This window comes from Salvelinus namaycush, chromosome 13 (genome assembly GCF_016432855.1).
Source record: "Salvelinus namaycush isolate Seneca chromosome 13, SaNama_1.0, whole genome shotgun sequence".
Taxonomy (NCBI): domain Eukaryota; kingdom Metazoa; phylum Chordata; class Actinopteri; order Salmoniformes; family Salmonidae; genus Salvelinus; species Salvelinus namaycush.
In genome coordinates this window covers 45715961-45737520 of record NC_052319.1, presented here as the reverse complement: position 1 = coordinate 45737520, position 21560 = coordinate 45715961, and the positions used below count along the sequence as shown (strand labels likewise).

Here is a 21560-nt window from a genome sequence, read left to right as displayed (position 1 = left end):
TTGTGCATGCATGCATAATAACAAATCAACATGCTATATTAATATATGAACCTGGTGAAATTCACACAGTACTTTAACAACTGTTACATTCACCCCTCCTGAATTTCACCAACCTTGTAAAACTAAACAAAATAATCTACCAAGCAACAAAAAAAAAACTATTGTTTCAAACTAACTAGCTAAGTAGCTAGCTATATATCTATCTATCTATCTATCTATGCATTTACCAATATCTGATTATCCATTGATCTCATCCATGTCATGACGATTGTGTCGCAAGCTACGTGCAAAAAACGTAAACAAATCGTTAGGACCAATGAGAGTAAAGTTACTGAGTTCGACGTCATTCATACGTCTCCATATATGGCATTGCGTTGGCATCCGTATTGGATTGTTTATCCTGGTGATGTTCACTGGGTGATAGACCAAATCAACTGGCCACAGCAACTAAAGCTGGGAGTGGGAAGATGAACGATCTGTGAAGGTAGTTTGGGAAAAACGTACCGTTGGATTACTTGTTAAATAATCATTATTCATCATGAACGTGGGCTTTGCACTCGTTCTCCTCTGGTCTCTCCCAATAACCAATGGTAAGTACAGTAACTAGCTAGCTAGCTTAGCTGTAGTTAGATCCCTGTAATGGATAGCTAACGTCACCTTCGGTCGGACGAGGTGGGTTTATATCGACTTGATTTGTAATATCTGAGAGCTATTAAACATTCGATTCTAATGGTGGGTACGTCAGTGGTTGAAACCCGTGTGTTAGCTACATGCATATAGATGTCGACCCGATGATATATGGATACAATTGTTGTCTTCGAAACCACTGGGTGTGTACGTAAATTCACTATGGAGTGCCAGAGGGTGCTCCAGACGTTAGAAAATCCAGAGCATTGTCAGATTGACCGTTTTAATAAATCCGGAGTGTTCAGAGTGCATACTGGACGCTCTGGTCGAGGTGTAGGGTTGCTCCAAGCATTCTGACCACACATGCTAGCTACTTCCAGACACCCCCTTATGACCGTTTTTCTCGCCCTAGCAGAACTGGTTAGTCTGTTAGCCACACGGCCATATTTTCGCGTTACAGCGCTTGTTGGAAAACAGACGGACGACAGTGGACTAACGTTACCTGTACTAATTAGCTAGCTATCTGCTTCTCGGAACAATTGTGTGTAAACAAAGACAGACGCCGCAAATGTGTATACACTGAAAAATACTGTCGGCTGCAACTGTGTTCACCTTTAAAACAGTATACAGTAAGTATTTATTTTGATGTGATATGCAAGTAAATGGATTTGTTTCTAGAACCGTACCGCAATTGTGAATCGATAAACGCTTACATTGAGTTTTAATTTTAAATTTTATTTCAACTTTATTTAACCAGGTAGGCCAGTTGAGAACAAGTTCTCATTTACAACTGCGACCTGCCCAAGATAAAGCAAAGCAGTATGACACAAACAACAACACAGAGTTACACATGGAATAAACAAACGTACAGTCAATAGAAAAGTCTATATACCGTGTGTGCAAAGGAAGTAAGATTAGGGAGGTAAGGAAATAAATAGGCCATAGTAGTGTAATAAATGACAATTTAGCAATTAAACACTGGAGTGATAGATGTGCAAGTAGAGATACTGGGGTGTAAAGGAGGAAAAAAAAACAATATAGGGATTAGGTAGTTGGGTGGCCTATTTACAGATGGGATATGTACAGGTGCAATGAACTGTAAGCTGCTCTGACAGCTGATGCTTAAAGTTAGTGAGGGAGATATGTCTCCAGCTTCAGTGATTTTTGCAGTTCGTTTCCAGTCATTGGTAGCAGAGAACTGGAAGGAAAGGCGGCCAAATGAGGAACTGGCTTTGGGGGGTGACCAGTGAAATATACCTGCTGGAGCGAGTGCTACGGGTGGGTGCTGCTATGGTGACCAGTGAACTGAGATAAGGCGGGGCTTTACCTAGCAAAGACCTATAGATGACCTGGAGCCAGTGGGTTTGGTGACGAATATGAAGCTAGGGCCAGCCAACGAGAGCATACAGGTCGCAGTGGTGGGTAGTATATGGGGCTTTGGTGACAAAACGGATGACACTGTGATCCAATTTGCTGAGTAGAGTGTTGGAGGCTATTTTGTAAATGACATCGCCAAAGTTTTACGAGGGTATGTTTGGCAGCATGAGTGAAGGATGCTTTGTTTTGCAAAATAGGAAGCCAATTCTAAATTTAATTTTGGATTGGAGATGCTTAATGTGAGTCTGGAAGTAGAGTTTACAGTCTAACCAGACACCTAGAATATGTGGAAAACTACAAATGCCTAAGTCAGAACCGTCCAGAGTAGTGATGTAGACAGGCGGGCAGGTGTGGGCAGCGATCGGGTGAAGAGCATGCATTTAGTTTTACTTGCATTTAAGAGCAGTTGGAGGCCACAGATGGAGTGTTGTATGGCATTGAAGCTCGTCTGGAGGTTAGTTAACACAGTGTCCAAAGAAGGGCCAGAGGTATACAGAATGGTGTCGTCTGCGTAGAGGTGGATCAGAGAATCACCAGCAGCAAGAGCGACGTTGATGTATGTATACAGAGAAGAGTCGACATGAGAATTGAACCCTGTGGCACCCCCATAGAGACTGCCAGAGGTCCGGACAACAGGCCCTCCGATTTGACACACTGAACTCTCTGAGAAGTAGTTGGTGAACCAGGCGAGGCAGTCATTTGAGAAACCAAGGCTGTTGAGTCTGCCGATAAGAATGTGGTGATTGACAGTCGAAAGCCTTGGCCAGGTCGATGAATACAGATGCACAGTATTGTTTTTTATCGATGATGTCGTTTAGGACCTTGAGCGTGGCTGAGGTGAACCCATGACTAGCTCGGAAACCAGATTGCATAGCTGAGAAGGTACGGTGGGATTCGAAATGGTCAGTGATCTGTTAACTTGGCTTTCGAAGACCTTAGAAAGGCAGGGTAGGATAGATATAGGTCTGTAACAGTTTGGGTCTAGGGTGTCTCCCCCTTTTGAAGAGGGGGATGACCGTGGCAGCTTTCCAATCTTTGGGGATCTCAGACGATACGAGAGGTTGAACAGGCTAGTAATAGGGGTTGCAACAATTGTGGCGGATCATTTTAGAGAGGGTCCAGATTGTCTAGCCCAGCTGATTTGTAGGGGTCCAGATTTTTCAGCTCTTTCAGAACATCAGCTATCTGGATTTGGGTGAAGGAGAAATGGGGGAGGCTTGGGCAAGTTACTGTGGGGGGTGCAGAGCTGTTGATCGGGGTAGGGGTAGCCAGGTGGAAAGCATGGCCAGCCATAGAAAATGCTTATTGAAATTCTCAATTATCGTGGATTTATCTGTGGTGACAGTGTTTCCTAGCCTCAGTGCAGTGGGCAGCTGGGAGGAGGTGCTCTTGTTCTCCATGGACTTTACCGTTTCCCAGAACTTTTTGGAGTTTGTGCTACAGGATGCACATTTCTGTTTCTGTCCTAACTGCCTGTGTATATTGGTTCCTAACTTCCCTGAAAAGTTGCATATCGCGGGGGCTATTCGATGCTAATGCAGAACGCCACAGGATGTTTTTGTGCTGGTTAAGGGCAGTCAGGTCTGGAGTGAACCAAGGGCTTTATCTGTTCCTGGTTCTACATTTTTTGAGTGGGGCATGCTTACTTAAGATGGTGAGGAAAGCACTTTTAAAGAATAACCAGGCATCCTCTACTGATACATTAAAATATATATATTTTAATGTATTTATTATTTAACTAAGCAAGTCAGTTAAGAACAAATCTTAATTACAATGACAGCCAAACCCGACCGCTGCTGGGCCAATTGGAATGCCAACTGCAAGCCAGGCCTAATCGCCCAACATCAGTGCCCTCACAAGTGCTCTTGTGGCTGAAATGAAAGCAAGTCCCACTACCAATGTTCCAACATCTAGTGGAAAGCTTTCCCAGAAGAGTGGAGACTGCTGCTATAACAAAGGGGGCACCAACTCCATATTAATAACCATGATTTTGGAATGAGATGTTCGACGAGCAGGTGTCCACATACCTTTGGGCATGTAGTGCATTTTAAAATGTATCCTTTCATGAGGGAGGATAATGAAAGTTCACAGAAGTAACAAGTAAAGTTAGAACTATCAATTAGTTTTACTGATCAGTTTTGTTTAGGAATTATTAAGTGATTTAAAACAATTCCATTACCTAATTGTTAACGGAATTTATGAAAAAATCGAGAACGGAATTTATGAATTTGAATTGGCTACATTTGGAATTCATAGTAGTCAAACCATTGTTGGGTTCACAAGTTTGGATAGTATAGTACAGTGAAGCAGTACATTACTGTACAGTACACAGTAGATCACACGACTTGAGTACACTGTACTCTACTGAACTGTACTGTGGTGTACTTTCATGGCCAAACTTGTGAAACATAGATGTCTATGCTTGGTTCAGATTTGGTCCGGAACAACACATACATTTTAGGATATTTGATGTAAAAACAATCCTGGTCACATAGCAAAATATTTATTCCCATATGTGTGTAAAATGGTCGCAATGTAGAGCCCTGCATAGGATACATCACCATGAAGAGAATACCATTCATATCCATAATTAATTATGCATTTCTGTGTAGTACAGACCAGAGACCTGTGATTAAATTCTGTTACCGCAACTCTGTTATTGGTTGTAAATCAACTTTATTTACTGTAGTTCAATAACCAAAATATGTTTTCAGATTCAATGTGTCATGTCATCGCTAACGGCCCCTTTCTGCAGATATCGTTGAATTTGATTTCAAAGTAAATATTTAAGACTTTTTTGGGAGACGTTAATGAAGGGAGATTTTACTGAAATTCTCTTGCCAAACTTTGCATCTGTGCAGTCCTTCCTGTAAATGTATTTTCATAAAATGTTCAGTGTAAATTGTTAAAAGTAGTCCTTGTGCATAGAGTTGTAATGACTTGTTAAACTTTAGAAGTCGATGTTTTTTTTTGTTTTGGCATACATCTTGAATGAAAGCTCAATGCTGTCACCGTGGAATTGCCCTGTAGCCTAATGCCTTGTAGCAACATCTGAATAGACTTGGAAGAGGTTAGGCCAGGGAAGAGGAACTAAAGTCAGCAGACCTGAGCCTGAGGTCCCTGTATTCCCTGGTTCCAAAGCCGTTTCAGTGCTTCAGTGACCGTTGGGAAAGTTATGCTGTTCTCCACGCTGTAAAATTCCTTTACGGTTGAGTCACTTGCTGGCTCTTGATGTGTCATACTTCATATTCCAATGCACTTTTTATTTACATTGTCATCAGCAGTTGAACTGGTTTCATTGTAGCCAGGCTATTTATAACCTGTGATGATTCCCGAAACCATGGTTTAGCTTTCTGTCACACCCTCATATATATTTTTTATAACTCCAACACCCGTGGACTCTGTTTCGGAGTGCAAAGGCTGAGTTAGAGGAAACGTCATAAGCAGTCATAGTCACACACTGAACAAATTAGGCAACGGGGGATCTCGATCCAGGACGGGATTGAATGTCTCTACAGTGACCAAAACACTTGATCTTGACATCTAGCCACTTAGCTAGCAAGTTAGCAGCCAAATGCATAGCTGGAGCTCCTGAGCTGGATATAATTTGACATGTCTTAGATTTCTTAAAGTTATACTTGGTTTAGCAGGCCCCCCTGACTGTGCCCCCCCCCCCTTGACTTGGAAAGAGAAAAATAAAAAAAATAAACCGATTTGAGTCAGAGGGTGCACTGAAGCTTAGCACACAGATGTTAGGGGAACTGTTCCCTCCTCTAAATTAGACCCCCCCCCCCCCCCCATCTGATACAACATCCTGTTGAGGCATTGTGTCTCAGTCAAGCAAGTTCTACAAGGTTTTTCCACACCAGCAGGAGCGGAAAATATTTTTGATATCTGGCCGTTCTCACATAGGAACTTCTTTGGGGGAAATAAAGTTTGAAATTATTTTTAAATTTGTACACTTTTTTTTTTTGGAGGGGGAAATTATGAGAAAGTGGCAATTTTAGGCTCTTTTTAGATATATACATGTAAGACCTTATGATGACGATGTCATTATACTCCTTATAGTGTACTCTAACATATGGAGTAGCCTGTCTTGATTCCGAAGTAAAAATGTTAACATGAATTTGTTAATATAAAAAAAATATCAATAGAAACGGACACTTTTTGGGGGGAACAATATTATAGTCGTTCCTGTTTGGCTCAACTGCATTGTTTTTGAAGTTCAAATGTTAAATTAAAATCTCTCTACCGTCATATCTAAGCCAATATGACACCAATGTCGATTAACATTTGCAAATCAGCTTGACAGGCGGTACACGACACGCTCCCCGCCTCTTGTCATGATCCGTCCGGCTGTTACTGAGAACCACTATACCAGATTTCTAGCAAGGTCGCTAGCATTAGGGTACTCAGACACTTAAAAAAATTGTTTTTATAGATGTAAATCCATTTGAACTGGACAGGTTTGTAGGTGCAACCATTTTTTATTAAATTCACAATGTATCACTCATGGGCACATTTCAGCTAATTAAAAAAACTAAGGATGTGCTACCTTTTTTTGTAGCGTTCCTAACAATGTTGACATCTTTTCAGCGCTATCTCAGAGTTCTAAACCGGTGGACCAACTCAGTTGCTACGCAACAGTAGCAACTAGCTAATAGAAGGCTATCAGCTAGTTGCTGCGCAACAGTAGCAGCTAGCTAATAGAAGGCTATCAGCTAGTTGCTGCGCAACAGTAGCAGCTAGCTAATAGAAGCTATCAGCTAGTTGCTACGCAACAGTAGCAGCTAGCTAATAGAAGCTATCAGCTAGTTGCTGCGCAACAGTAGCAGCTAGCTAATAGAAGGCTATCAGCTAGTTGCTGCGCAACAGTAGCAGCTAGCTAATAGAAGGCTATCAGCTAGTTGCTGCACAACAGTAGCAGCTAGCATCTATCTAGGTAACACCAGTTGGATGAAAAGCAAAGGAAGATTGATGAATTTTTTCACAATTTAATCCATCTACACAATAGCCAATAATGACAAAGCAATTTTTTACATTTTTGTAAATATCACATTTACATAAGTATTCAGACCCTTTACTCAGTACTTTGTTGAAGCATCTTTGGCAGTGATTACAGCCTCTAGTCTTCTTGGGTATGACGCTACAAGCTTGGCACACCTGTATTTGGGGAGTTTCTCCCATTCTCTACAGATCCTCTCAAGCTCTCAGGTTAGATGGGGAGCGTTGCTGCACAGCTATTTTCAAGCCTCTCCAGAGATGTTCGGTCGGGTTCAAGTCTGGGTTCTGGCTGAGCCACTCAAGGACATTCAGAGACTTGTCTCGAAGCCACTACTGCGTTGTCTTGGTGGGATGGTGCTAGGTTTCCTCCAGATGTGACGCTTGGCATTCAGGCCAAAAAGCTCAATCTTGGTTTCAACAGATCAGAGAATCTTGTTTCTCATTGTCAGTCCTTTAGGTGCCTTTTGGCCAACTGCAAGCGAGCTGTCATGTGCCTTTTACTGAGGAGTGGCTTTCGTCTGGCCACTACTGTAAAGGCCTTATTGGTGGAGTGCTGCGGAGATGGGAGATCCTTCCAGAAGGACAACTGTCTCCACAGAGGAACTCTGGAGCACTGTCAGTGACCATCGGGTTCTTGGTCAGATCCCAGATTGCTCAGTTTGGCTGGGCGGCCACCTCTTCTTTAATTTAAGAATGATGGAGGCCACGGTGTTCTTGGGGACCATATTTTTTTTTTGGTACCCTTCCCCAGATATGTGGCTTGACACAGTCCTGTCTCTGAGCTCTATGGACAATTCCTTTGACCTCATGGCTTGGTTTTTGCTCTGACATGCACTGTCAACTGTGGGACCTTTATCTAGACAGGTGTGTGCCTTTCCAAATCTTGTCCAGTCAATTAAATTTACCACGTGGACTCCAAGTTGCAGAAACATCTCAAAGATGGTCAAACAACATCATAATGATCATTCCTTGCCTGTGTGACACGTGTACAGTCAAACTCCATGCTTGCTAACTTTGTTAGCTATGTGATAAAATTATTGTCTTTGAACCCAACAACTGTTTTAAGACAAATGAACCAAATATAACTAAACATTCAATCAGTACTGAATATCCAACTTTGTGGAACAAAATGTGCTGTCATCACCAGACTGACAATTTTTAAATCAAGTTGACGTATCTATTACAGGGTTTGTAGCGTAACGCTTAGCGTCACTGCCCTGGGATATGAAGGTCTTGGGTTCGCTGACCGGAGGGGATATTTATTCTCTTTTGTGTGTAATAAGCCTGCTGTTTTTTTTAATGCAGTCATCTGGGTTTTCATTTGAAGCATATTGTTATACGTGGCTTATTTTGGGTCATTTGCAAAGACATTGGTAACTTTATTGTAGTCAAATTTTGTTCTCAAGTTATCGCAGTCACAGAGCAACAGATAAACCATGTGATTTAATGTTTAGTGGAGAGCATAGGTGGAGTTTGCATTGTTGTCCTCAGGAATTTCCTTTTTTGGCTTTCGACCAATTTGAATAATCTACAAGTACATCACATTTCCAGAGTGGACTCTGCTAATTCTGTGTGAAACAGTTTATGAGCACCACCAACAGTGAATGGGGAAAATGGATTCAAAGGCAATCCATCTGCTGGTGACTTGCTTTATGTGCAATCCTAAAGGAGGGCTGTAATTGGTTAATGACCTATAATTACCATTTCTATGTAATAGACTGGATCATATCATTAAATGTACCAGAGCCTACTCTGGAAATGTTTATTTTTGAAGAAGAGTATATTGTTTACAAACTGTCTAAAAATAAGCTAAATCGAAAAGTGTCGTTTTGAGATCAATATTTTTTTTTAATGTTGAATAAATGAATGTGACAAAAAAAAAAATTAATAGTCTAGACATACTCCATATTTGAGGGAACACTACAAGGAGTTATAATGACACCAAGATGTCTCATGTACGGTTTACAGATCATTAAGGTTTTACATGGTCACTTTCATCATGTTTAAAATATATATATATATATATATATATATATTTGTTTGCTACAAAGGTATAACACATGTTAAACATCCTTCCTCCCAATGCCGTTCCTATGTGAGAATTACAAGAACATTCTGAGATACTGAAAATATTTCTCGCTGGTGTGGAATCGCCCAATAGAAGCGCTGGCTAGCTAGTGAGGTCAATGTCATTGTTGCACGTCTATTGTTTCATTCTCACCACAGGAATGTGTTTGCTTATTGGTTCTTCAGAGATTTTAAATATTGGATCAATTCCTCTTTTTTTGTTGAATATTTCATATTGCCCACAGGACATGTGAATTGGTGGTTGGCTGTGAAGTAGTGATGAAATACACAGCCTAAAGTATGCAAATAGTTATTTTAACTTCAAAGTTGCTTCCGAATCAGTTGATTATATCCAACTCCCATCATGTAACATGTAATCAACACGGTACCAAACAGTCAAGAACTTCTCAGTGACCCGGTCTGCCTGTCTTACTCTCTGTGTTCCAGTGCTTGCAGAGCTGCCACAACCTCAGAACCTGACTCTGCTCACCCTGAACACACAGTACGTACTGACGTGGGACTGGGACCAGACGACCACAGGCAACGCTGTTACCTTCACTGTAGAGTACATGGCGTAAGTCACCAGATGCACACACACCACACCCGCAGACCCCACCTACATGTCACATACTGTACTGTATTTCACCTCCCTCCACCTACATGTCACACATGATACCGTATTTCACCTCCCCCCACCTACATGTCACATACTGTACTGTATTTCACCTCCCTCCACCTACATGTCACACATGATACCGTATTTCACATCCTACACCCAAACAGTGACTCGTCTGTTTTATTTTACCACCATGAGAGTCATGATCTGGTATTAGGCCAAGACTGCCTCTCATCACTGACCCTCTCGCTCGCTCCCCAACAGGAAGTACAAGATGAAGATGAAGAAGAAGAACTGGAGCCGTGTGTGTGAAAGGACCACACACACCCGCTGTGACCTCACAGGTTCTGATCTGCACTACCTGGGAATGTACGTGCTCCGAGTCCGAGCCAGCGCAGACGGAGTCAACTCACACTGGGTCTACAAGGACTTCTGCCCTGATATCGATGGTGAGAGAGGAATGGGAGAAGGCAGACAGACTTGAGCACAGATGGAAAAACTAAATGAGAGAAGAAAATTAACACAGTTGCGAACATTCACACATTTAAACGCCCACCAACAGCCACACACCAACAGCCACACACCAACAGCCACACACCAACAGCCACACACCAACAGCCACACACCAACAGCCACACACCAACAGCCACACACCAACAGCCACACACCAACAGCCACACACACACACACACACAGAGCCACACGCTTGTGTTGATTGAGCTTTCAGAAGTTGTAAAGGCACTCAAATTTAGTACTCTTAAGAAAATCGTCTGGCCCGGATGAATTGAACCCTCATTTCAAATAAAAATGGGTGCAGAGATTATCGCTGCCCCTCTCACTCGTATATTAAAGGTTTCATTGGCGAGTAACACCATTCCTAAAGTCTGGAAAGGAGCCTACGTCACACTTTTACATAAGGGTGGAGATCTGTCCCAGTTGGATAACTATCGTCCCATATCTAAACTTTCTGCACATGCAAACGTTTTGGAAAACCCGATACTCAGTTGAAAAAGTCTTTATAATAACTCAGTTTTATCTCAATTTCAGTTGTGTTTTGGAGCCAAGTGTACTGCCCTACCAAGCAAAAAAGCCAGTAACTGCTCATAGCGTGGAACTGAGAAAAATGACTTTATGCAGTTACTGATAACATGACCCCCATTTTCTCAAACACAATACAATAGAGGCAGAATACTTGTCCACATGATTAAACATGTGTTTAATGTAGCAAAAATGTCTAATTTTCGACCAAATGATCAGTTACTACCTTTTTGCTTAGTAGGGCAGTATAGTACAATTACTGCATTAAGGTTGTAGGTGATATTCTAGATGCTCAGGACAAGAAATCACTTACACTTTTTATCGACTTGTCAAAGGCCTTCGACACCGTTGACCATGCCCTGCTGTTGTATAGACTAAATAAAAGTTAGTTAAGTGTTGATGCTTTGTATTGGTTCCAAAACGACCTTTCTGACAGAACAGTGTGTAGCACAGCAGGGTATGGAATCTGAGTTTCGAAGGCTTACGAAAGGAGTTCCCCAGGGCTCAACTTTAGGTCCGATCCTTTTTACATGGTATATAAATGATATAGGGAAGACTGTTGACTGCAAATCTCCATCTGTATGCTGATGACACAATGATTTATTCTAGCGCATCTAATATTGAGATCGCTTTTCAGGACTTATAGTTGGCTTTTGATGTTATTCAGAGGCATCTTTTCAAATTGACACTTGTGCTTAATGCAAGAAACTAAATGTGTGATTATTTTTTTTCTTCACTGAAAGTTAACAGATGGAGTCACGTTCAGATTTGAATGATAAAAGGCCAGCAAATTTGATAGGGTCACCTATAAGTATCTTGGGAATTAGTTAGATGAAAAGCTGAATGTGAAACAATATTGATAAACTGACGAAGAAACTGACGTTGAAATTGGGTTTCTATTTTAGGAACAAATCTTGCTTTTCAATATCTGTCAAAGGATCTTGTTCAAAGCACTTTGTTATCGGTCCTCGATTTTATGGTGATATTGTCTATATGCAGACCTCCACAAGTACCTTACACTGAGTCCAGAGTTTATCATGGTGCTTTAAGATTCATTACAAATGCTACATCAATTACCCATGGTGCAATGTACCTCTCCACCAGGAGGCTAAAGCACTGGTACACTTTTGTGAACAAAGCATTGATGGGACAACTCCCATTGTATCTATGTTCGTTACTGACCAGATCAGTCACTCAATACAGTCTTCCTTCACAGTCACTGCTGTCCTTGTCTGTTCCTAAGGCTAGAACTGAGATGGGGAAAGCAATATTTATCCCATAATGCCTTCATCCTGGAATATGCCTCGAAATATATTAAAGTTATGGGAGTTTAGTGTCTTTGCCTTTTTAAGACTCTGATCGACGACACTGTTTGATAGCTGCAGTTGTTTCTAATCTTCAAATGTATCTGTAACTTGTGACACTTTAGCTGTGTTCGAATACTCATACTAACCGCTCTAACTGTACTATTTGTGACTTAAATTGAGTATGTAGTATGGATGTAGTTAGTATGCCAAAAGTTCCCGGATGTTGTACTAAATTTTAACAAAGTATACAAGCAGTAGACACAATTTCTGTGCTTTTAGGGCCCATAATGCAATTCCTCAGAAATAGGGGTGTGGCTTCACAACATTTTCAGATTTGTAGTAAATGGTGGAAAATATGCAGCCGAAGTCCAACGAGAGCAGATACAAATTCATTGCTTTAACCTCTCTAGGGGGTGTGGGACGCTACCACCTGGCCAACATCCAGTGAAATTGCAGAGCGCCAAATTAAAAAACAGAAATACTCATAATAAAAATTCATAAAACATACAAGTGTTATACATCGGCTTAAAGATTAACTTCTTGTTAATCCAACCGTTGTCAGATTTCAAAAAAGCTTTACGGTGAAAGCATACCATGCGATTTATCTGAGGACAGCGCCCAGCACACAAAACATTACATACAGTTACCAGCCAAGTAGATTAGTCACAAAAGTCAGAAATAGCAATAAAATGAATCACTTACCTTTGATCTTCGTATGGTTGCACTCACAAGACTCCCAGTTACACAAATGTTTGTTTTGTTCGATAAAGTCCCTCTTTATATCCAAAAACATCCATTTTGTTGGCGTGTTTTGTTTAGTAATTCAAAGGCAGTCACAACAGGCAGATGAAAAATCCAAATACTATCAGTAAAGTTCGTAGAAACATGTCAAACAATGTTTATAATAAATCCTCAGGTTGTTTTTAGTCATAATAATCGATAATATTTCAACCGGACAATAGCTCCGTCAATATAAAAGAAAAACAAAGGCGCGCTCTCGGTCATGCGCAGAAAACAGCTCTGGGGGAAGTCCCACTATCTTCCCACTATCCACTTAGTGGTCTTACTCCCTCATTTTTCAGAATACAAGCCTGAAACAATTTCTAAAGACTGTTGACATCTAGTGGAAGCCATAGGAACTGCAGTCTTGGTCCTAACCATTGACATACTGTATAGGCAGGCAAGAGAAAAGCACCCACATCAAAAATGTCCCACTTCCTGGATGGATTTTACTCAGGTTTTCGCCTGCCATATCAGTTCTGTTATACTCACAGACATTATGTTAACAGTGTTGGAAACTTTAGTGTTTTCTATCCAAATCTACCAATTATATGCATATCCTAGCTTCTAGGCCTGAGTAACAGGCAGTTTACTTTGGGCACGCTTTTTATCCGGAGGTGAAAATAGTGCCACCTACCCTAGTGAGGTTAACTATTTATGACAAATGTTGAGCAATGTAATGACTTTTCAAATAAGTTACACATTATGTTGGCTGACATTTTGTTAGCTACGCTATCCTTACGAACCACATACCAGTACATACTGCTGTAATATGCTATGTGAACTAGCTAGCTACCTAACGTTAGTTGGCTACTAATACATCGGACTTAGCATATAGTTAATATACTGGCATCTAACTACCTAACGTTTATTGACTTGATTATTCACGTCATGCTTAGCTAAGTGCTATAGTCGTTGTGCGTTCTTAATGGACATTGTTAATTCACTCTGGCTAACTACTCCGATTTCAGAGCACTCTCTTGTGCCAGAGCGCTGAATAAATAATGAATTTATGAACTCTCAACACCTGTTGAATATAACCGGTGTCAGTAAACGTCCGCAAAAAAAAGCGTAATTAAATTCTTGCCAGCAGAGTAGTTAGTTACCAACGCTCTGGATAACATGACAACAGCCTAACCAGCTCTGCTAGGGCGAGTACAATGGTCAGAGTGAGGTGTTCTCTCATTTGTGTCTGGAAGTAGCTAGCAAGCTAGTCAACATTAGCCAGTTAGCTTGGGTGCTTGACTGCTGTTTTGAGGTCAGAACGTTCGGACCCGGCCAGAGCGTCCAATGTGCTCTCTGAACTCTCTCAGAGCGACGCGCTCTGAATTTACGAATGCCCAGATTGCACTCTGGCACGCCAGATTTACGAACCCACCCGAAGTTGTGGGATGTCTAGCTAGTAATTTGCAATGCTAACAAGCTAGCAAGACTTTGCACAGCATCAATTTCCGGTAGACAGGCAAAGTACAAGTACGCTCAACTAAAAGGATACCGTTAGTTTACAGTATACTAAAATGAACTAATAGTATGTTTTATTTACTCATTAAGTATACAGTATGTTAGTATCGGTATTTGTATTTTTTTTGTATGCCTACGCTGCTATTTCCCTGTTTTGCCTTCTTGCCAGGTCGCCCTCGTGAAACAGGTTTTTAACATCAATGGGTCTCACCTGGATAAATACAATTCAATTCACACACACACATCCTCGCGCACACACACACACCATCCTCGTGTGTGCGCGCGCACATACACACACACAACACTATCCTCGCGCACACACACACACACACACACACACACACAACTAGCACAGAGACAAACAGATAATCTGTCATTCACCAAGAGTCATTCCCAGGACTCTGGGGTTGCCTGTATTGTAACTATTATTGACTAGTGAGTTTATTTTGGTCTGATCTGTTCTTCCTCCTGTCTAGCTTCTTTGGGCCCACCGTCCAGGGTGGAGCTGGCTCCTGTGAAGAACCTGCTGGATGTGACCATCTCTGATCCCCTGACCAGCACCCAGGGCTCCATGAAGGAACACGTCCCCTTCCTGGACTACCGCATCCTGTACTGGAGCCGCTCTGATGACCCTCAGGTACTGGCACAACCTTCTGCCTTTTTCTGTGGCCTCTAAAGACTCCTGGGCCTCCCCTCAGTAACCCTGTGACTGCTGTAACCATGGCCTCCCCTCAGTAACCCTGGGACTGCTGTAACCATGGCCTCCCCTCAGTAACCCTGGGACTGCTGTAACCATGGCCTCCCCTCAGTAACCCTGGGACTGCTGTAACCTGGGCCTCCCCTCAGTAACCCTGGGACTGCTGTAACCTGGGCCTCCCCTCAGTAACCCTGGGACTGCTGTAACCTGGGCCTCCCCTCAGTAACCCTGGGACTGCTGTAACCTGGGCCTCCCCTCAGTAACCCTGGGACTGCTGTAACCTGGGCCTCCCCTCAGTAACCCTGGGACTGCTGTAACCTGGGCCTCCCCTCAGTAACCCTGGGACTGCTGTAACCTGGGCCTCCCCTCAGTAACCCTGGGACTGCTGTAACCTGGGCCTCCCCTCAGTAACCCTGGGACTGCTGTAACCTGGGCCTCCCCTCAGTAACCCTGGGACTGCTGTAACCTGGGCCTCCCCTCAGTAACCCTGGGACTGCTGTAACCTGGGCCTCCCCTCAGTAACCCTGGGACTGCTGTAACCTGGGCCTCCCCTCAGTAACCCTGGGACTGCTGTAACCTGGGCCTCCCCTCAGTAACCCTGGGACTGCTGTAACCTGGGCCTCCCCTCAGTAACCCTGGGACTGCTGTAACCTGGGCCTCCCCTCAGTAACCCTGGGACTGCTGTAACCTGGGCCTCCCCTCAGTAACCCTGGGACTGCTGTAACCTGGGCCTCCCCTCAGTAACCCTGGGACTGCTGTAACCTGGGCCTCCCCTCAGTAACTCTGGGACTGCTGTAACCTGGGCCTCCCCTCAGTAACCCTGGGACTGCTGTAACCTGGGCCTCCCCTCAGTAACTCTGGGACTGCTGTAACCTGGGCCTCCCCTCAGTAACTCTGGGACTGCTGTAACCTGGGCCTCCCCTCAGTAACTCTGGGACTGCTGTAACCTGGGCCTCCCCTCAGTAACCCTGGGACTGCTGTAACCTGGGCCTCCCCTCAGTAACTCTGGGACTGCTGTAACCTGGGCCTCCCCTCAGTAACTCTGGGACTGCTGTAACCTGGGCCTCCCCTCAGTAACTCTGGGACTGCTGTAACCTGGGCCTCCCCTCAGTAACCCTGGGACTGCTGTAACCTGGGTCTCCCCTCAGTAACTCTGGGACTGCTGTAACCTGGGCCTCCCCTCAGTAACTCTGGGACTGCTGTAACCTGGGCCTCCCCTCAGTAACCCTGGGACTGCTGTAACCTGGGTCTCCCCTCAGTAACTCTGGGACTGCTGTAACCTGGGCCTCCCCTCAGTAACTCTGGGACTGCTGTAACCTGGGCCTCCCCTCAGTAACCCTGGGACTGCTGTAACCTGGGCCTCCCCTCAGTAACTCTGGGACTGCTGTAACCTGGGCCTCCCCTCAGTAACTCTGGGACTGCTGTAACCTGGGCCTCCCCTCAGTAACTCTGGGACTGCTGTAACCTGGGTCTCCCCTCAGTAACTCTGGGACTGCTGTAACCTGGGCCTCTCCTCAGTAACCCTGGGACTGCTGTAACCTGGGCCTCCCCTCAGTAACCCTGGGACTGCTGTAACCTGGGTCTCCCCTCAGTAACTCTGGGACTGCTGTAACCTGGGCCTCCCCTCAGTAACTCTGGGACTGCTGTAACCTGGGCCTCCCCTCAGTAACCCTGGGACTGCTATAAAACACCAGAAGCTACAACAACATGTTGTAACACTCTAAACAATCATCTTAAAGATAGGAACACAAGTGTGTTCTAATGTGGTTTTCAATGCAGGTAACTGGTTGGTGCTCTGTATTCTGGAAGGTTTTGAAGTGTTCTATATTGGTGCTTTGTGTTCTGGAAGGTTTTGAAGTGTTCTATATTGGTGCTTTGTGTTCTGGAAGGTTTTGAAGTGTTCTATGTTGGTGTTTTGTATTCTGGAAGGTTTTGAAGTGTTCTATATTGGTGCTTTGTGTTCTGGAAGGTTTTGAAGTGTTGTATGTTGGTGCTTTGTATTCTGGAAGGTTTTGAAGTGTTGTATGTTGGTGCTTTGTATTCTGGAAGGTTTTGAAGTGTTCTATGTTGGTGCTTTGTGTTCTGGAAGGTTTTGAAGTGTTCTATATTGGTGCTTTGTGTTCTGGAAGGTTTTGAAGTGTTCTATGTTGGTGCTTTGTGTTCTGGAAGGTTTTGAAGTGTTCTATGTTGGTGCTTTGTGTTCTGGAAGGTTTTGAAGTGTTCTATGTTGGTGCTTTGTATTCTGGAAGGTTTTGAAGTGTTCTATGTTGGTGCTTTGTATTCTGGAAGGTTTTGAAGTGTTCTATATTGGTGCTTTGTATTCTGGAAGGTTTTGAAGTGTTCTATGTCAGTTGTTCCATGTTCTCTGGAACTCTTCCTGTTGAAACAACATCAATAACCCTTCTGCTGTGTCCCTGTGTTACACCAGAGCAGATATATGATTTCTATGTCATCTCTATATCCCAAACCTTTCCTGGTGTACCCCCAACCGTTCCACTTTTGTGACGTATTCAGGACTAGCACATCTGATTCAACTTGTAAAGGGCTTGATGATGAGTTCACCACTAGAATCCAATGTGCTCCTACTGGAATGGGTGAAATAAGTGGAACGGCTGGGGGTAGTGCAAGACAGGGCTGCGTATCCCAACCCTGTCTGATTTTATAACCTGTTCTTATTGGATGTTCAGGGTCTGAAGCCTAAAGTGGTGGACTCTAGCAATAACCTGGTGACGCTGCCTGAGCTGGAGGCCTGGACGTGGTACTGTGTCATGATCCAGTCTCGCTATGACTACTACAACAAGACTAGCAGCTACACAGAACCCCAGTGCAGGCAGACAGAGGGTAGGAATGAACACTTCACACTAAAGACTTGGAGATTGGTTTCCAAATTGCTTGACAAATTACCTACCTGTGTAATGTGTGTGTAGAGATGGCAGAGAGCGTGTTTTACAGGAGCAGTTACATAATAAGGCCACTAAAGTGTGACTGTCCTCGTCCTCAGGTGACACCCCGTACTGGCAGATCTTCCTATACTTCCTGGTCTCCATGACGCTGTGTTTCCTGCTCGTGTTGCTTCCCTCCTACGCCGCCTTCAGGTTCTACAGAGTCCTCAAAAACACCTTTTACCCCTCTATCCAGCTGCCTGCACACATCCAGGAGGTAGGCCTCACAAATACTAACTCAACAGTAAACAGCATAACAGTAATATCCAGGTGTACTGTCCATCCTCTTGGTTGGTGGGTGTATCTGTGTGTTTAAGGGTGGTTGGGATTAAGCCATGACAATTATCATCTTTCTCTCTTCCCCTCCCCCAGTACCTCTGTGACTCCTCCCCCGGCTCCGACATGCCCCGCCTCCTCACTGCTGATTCAGAGGCGGAGCTGTGCTGTGATAAGCTGACCATCTGTCCTGAGGTGTTGCTCCTGGACATACATGTCCCTCCTCCTCTCACAGCGCCCCCCTCAGAGCTGGAGCAGGACAGCGGCAAGCACATCCGCCAGGACAGCGGAGACTCTGGGATCTACTCCACAGAGGGAGGCTCCGCCCAGCAGGGTCGTAGTGGTGGGGAGCCAATCAGGAGAGACCAGGAAGTGGACTCCTGGCAGACACTGGAGCAGGTCAAGATGGAGGCGATGGGGAGAGAGTCGGCCGACGAAAGAGATCTGGACGAGGGGGTTGTGGATGTGTGCGTCTGAGGAGAAATGGAGAGCTGGGTGGAAAGACCATCAATGATGGTTGGCGATTTGTAATGAGGAAATGAGAATGGTCGCACAGAATGTTCTCAAGTCTCCGTCTTGCTGCTTCTCCTCAAAGGTCACTGTGACGAGAATGACGTCTGAGCCAAAGACGCATCGTCACCTGTCCTGCCTACATTAAAGGAAAAATCTACTCCAAAACTATCTTATAATGTTGTTTCGTTAGTCCACTGTTGATACAGTCCCAAATTGTTTTGCATGTCAACAGACAAGTTTTCAAAATATTGGACTTTCAAGAAGCAAAGTGTCACATGATGTAAAATGCATCATTGTGTGGCAAGTGACACTTCTTGAAAGTCCAATACCTTAAACGTGTCTGTTGACATGCAAAACATTTTGGGACTGTATCATCAGTGGACTAATGAATCCCATGTTGCTGTGTGTTTTTAAGGGTGTAGAAACAAGCTTAAAAGTGTCAGATTTGGTATGGGGGGGCCCATTGACTTCAAGATGTCTAAAAGACCCCAGTCCATCTTTCGTTTCTGTGGCCAGTGTAATGACTGACATGTTTTAGTGTAGTTTGGAACACGTTTATCTCATCTCAGACTGGGCTGGTCACAGCCAAGGGCGTGCTTTCTGTTTCCAGTGAATTCTGAGACCGTTGGTCCATTAGCATCCTGTGAAGTGTGTGTGAATCCAGGGGGAAACACGGTAGCTAGTTTGTGTTTAAACAACAGGGTGTCAGTTTTAACCATTTCAATCGCACAAATCAACCTATTTTCCAGTCAAGACATTTTCTTGAAAAGGAATGATTCTGGTTAATTTATCATCTAAACAAACCCTGTCGTGTGTCTGTCCTGTGTGTGTGTGTGTGTGTGCCTTGGATAGATAAGAGTACATTGGCAGCAGTGCATTTGGTGTGTGTGTGTTGTCAGTGTAAGTACTGCATGTCTGAGAGTCCTGTGTGTACATAGTCAATGCACGTAGTCCGGGTAACCATTTGAAGAGCTATTTAGCGGTCTTGTTTAGCAGTCTTAAGGCTTGTTGGTTCCAGACGTGGTGCACTGTGGTTGCTCGAGCATTTCGCAATTTTTGGGGCCTTCCTCTTGACACCGCCTGGTATAGTGGTCCTGGATAGCAGGGAGCTCTGCCCGGGTGATGTACTGGGCTGTAATCCGTGGTGGTTTGCTAACCCTGCCACATCTGAGTGCCTGTTTTTTTAAAATTTTTTATTATCTTACTTTTAGAAACATTTAATTAGTTTGTCCTTTTATGATTCTTATAGAATCTGACATCAGGAAGTGTTATGTTTTCTCTCTGATACCTTATTATTATTTGACTTCATCTTTGTTTTGATAGGTGCTTTGGTCCGACTGTTACTGGTTGGATCCCTGAAGGTCTATGTTTATTGATGTCTCTTCCTCTTTCTGATGGTTTGCTCTCTGAGGTGGAACAACTTCCACCTAGAGCAGGGCTGCCCAACCCTCTTCCTGGAGATCTACTGTCCTGTAGGTTTTCAGTCCAACCCTAATTTAACATATCTGATTCAGCTAGTTAAGGTCTTGTTGAGCAGCAAATTAGTAGAATCAGGTGTGTTTAAATTAGGTTTGGACTGAAAATCCACAGGACGGTAGATCTCCAGGAAGAGGGTTGGGCAGCCCTGGTCTAGAGGTTTTTTACAACATTTTGTCAAAGTTAAACAAGGAAATAATCTGCATAATTTGGATAATAGTGACATGAAACAAAATGCATCAACCAATAACCATACCTTGCATCTGTCAAAGCCTCATAACCACAGCCAATGCAAATGTTTATCGTCTATGCTTTATACCTAGCTGACGTCTGACGCAGCGTTATAATTACCTACTGTGAGTTAAGTAGTTCTGCTGAATAGTGTTCCCAAAAAGTTGTCGCATTTATATCGTTGGGCATGCTGTACAATGCTGAACACGCTGTACAATATTGCTTCCAAATAGAGTTGAATTCATATTAAAGAAAGTATCTCATCTCATACTCCTTGCCCAGGTCTTTTATTGCATACGGACACTACCTTTTTCCTAGATAAATGATGTGAGCTTGACCTATGTTACATCTGTGAAGGAAACATATTATTCATCAGTGAGTAACAACCACGTGTGGCTGTGAGAGTACATGCTGCTACATGTACACAGTCACTAACTTTTGGCCCTGTACTAGTTTTTTTCTTTATTACTCAACACCATAGTACCCTCAAAGCTCATCGCTAAGGAACCTGGGACTAAACACCTCCCTCTGCAACTGGATCCTGGCCTTCCTGACAGGCCGCCCCAAGGTGGTGAGGGTAGGTAGCAACACATCTGCCACGCTGATCCTCAACACTGGAGCTCCACAGGGGTGCGTGCTCAGTCCCCTCCTGTACTCCCTGTTCACCCACGACTTCATGGCCAGGCACGAGTCCACAACCATCATTAAGTTTTCCGACGACACAACAGTGGTAGGCCTGATCACCGACAACGACGAGACAGCCTATAGGGAGGAGGTCAGAGACCTGGCCGGGTGGTGCCAGAATAACAACCTATCCCTCAACGTAACCAAGACTAAGGAGATGATTGTGGACTACAGGAAAAGGAGCACCGAGCACGTCCCCATTCTCATCGACGGGGCTGTAGTGGAGCAGGTTGAGAGCTTCAAATTCCTTGGTGTCCACATCAACAACAAACTAGAATGGTCCAAACACACCAAGACAGTCGTGAAGAGGGCACGACAAAGCCTATTCCCCCTCAGGAAACACAAAAGATTTGGCATGGGTCCTGAGATCCTAAGAAGGTTCTACAGTTGCAACATCGAGAGCATCCTGACCGGTTGCATCACTGCCTGGTACGGCAATTGCTCGGCCTCTGACCGCAAGGCAC

The 21560-nt window shown here is 43.9% G+C and overlaps 1 protein-coding gene across 2 annotated transcripts; it reads left to right on the top strand.

The window, feature by feature from the left end:
• The first annotated feature begins 381 nt into the window (after window positions 1-381).
• LOC120058561 (interferon alpha/beta receptor 1a) lies at window positions 382-20237 on the top strand. Of its 2 annotated transcripts, none has more exons than XM_039007344.1 (7): window positions 382-590; window positions 9523-9649; window positions 9956-10140; window positions 14754-14914; window positions 17662-17815; window positions 17976-18133; window positions 18289-20237. In XM_039007344.1, the coding sequence occupies exons 1-7, from the start codon at window positions 539-541 to the stop codon at window positions 18667-18669; spliced, it is 1218 nt and encodes a 405-aa protein (XP_038863272.1). In that variant the 5' UTR covers window positions 382-538; the 3' UTR covers window positions 18670-20237. The 2 variants fall into 2 exon arrangements, with proteins under 2 accessions (XP_038863272.1, XP_038863273.1); XM_039007345.1 differs by lacking the exon at window positions 382-590 and adding an exon at window positions 996-1256.
• Window positions 20238-21560: the final 1323 nt, after the last annotated feature.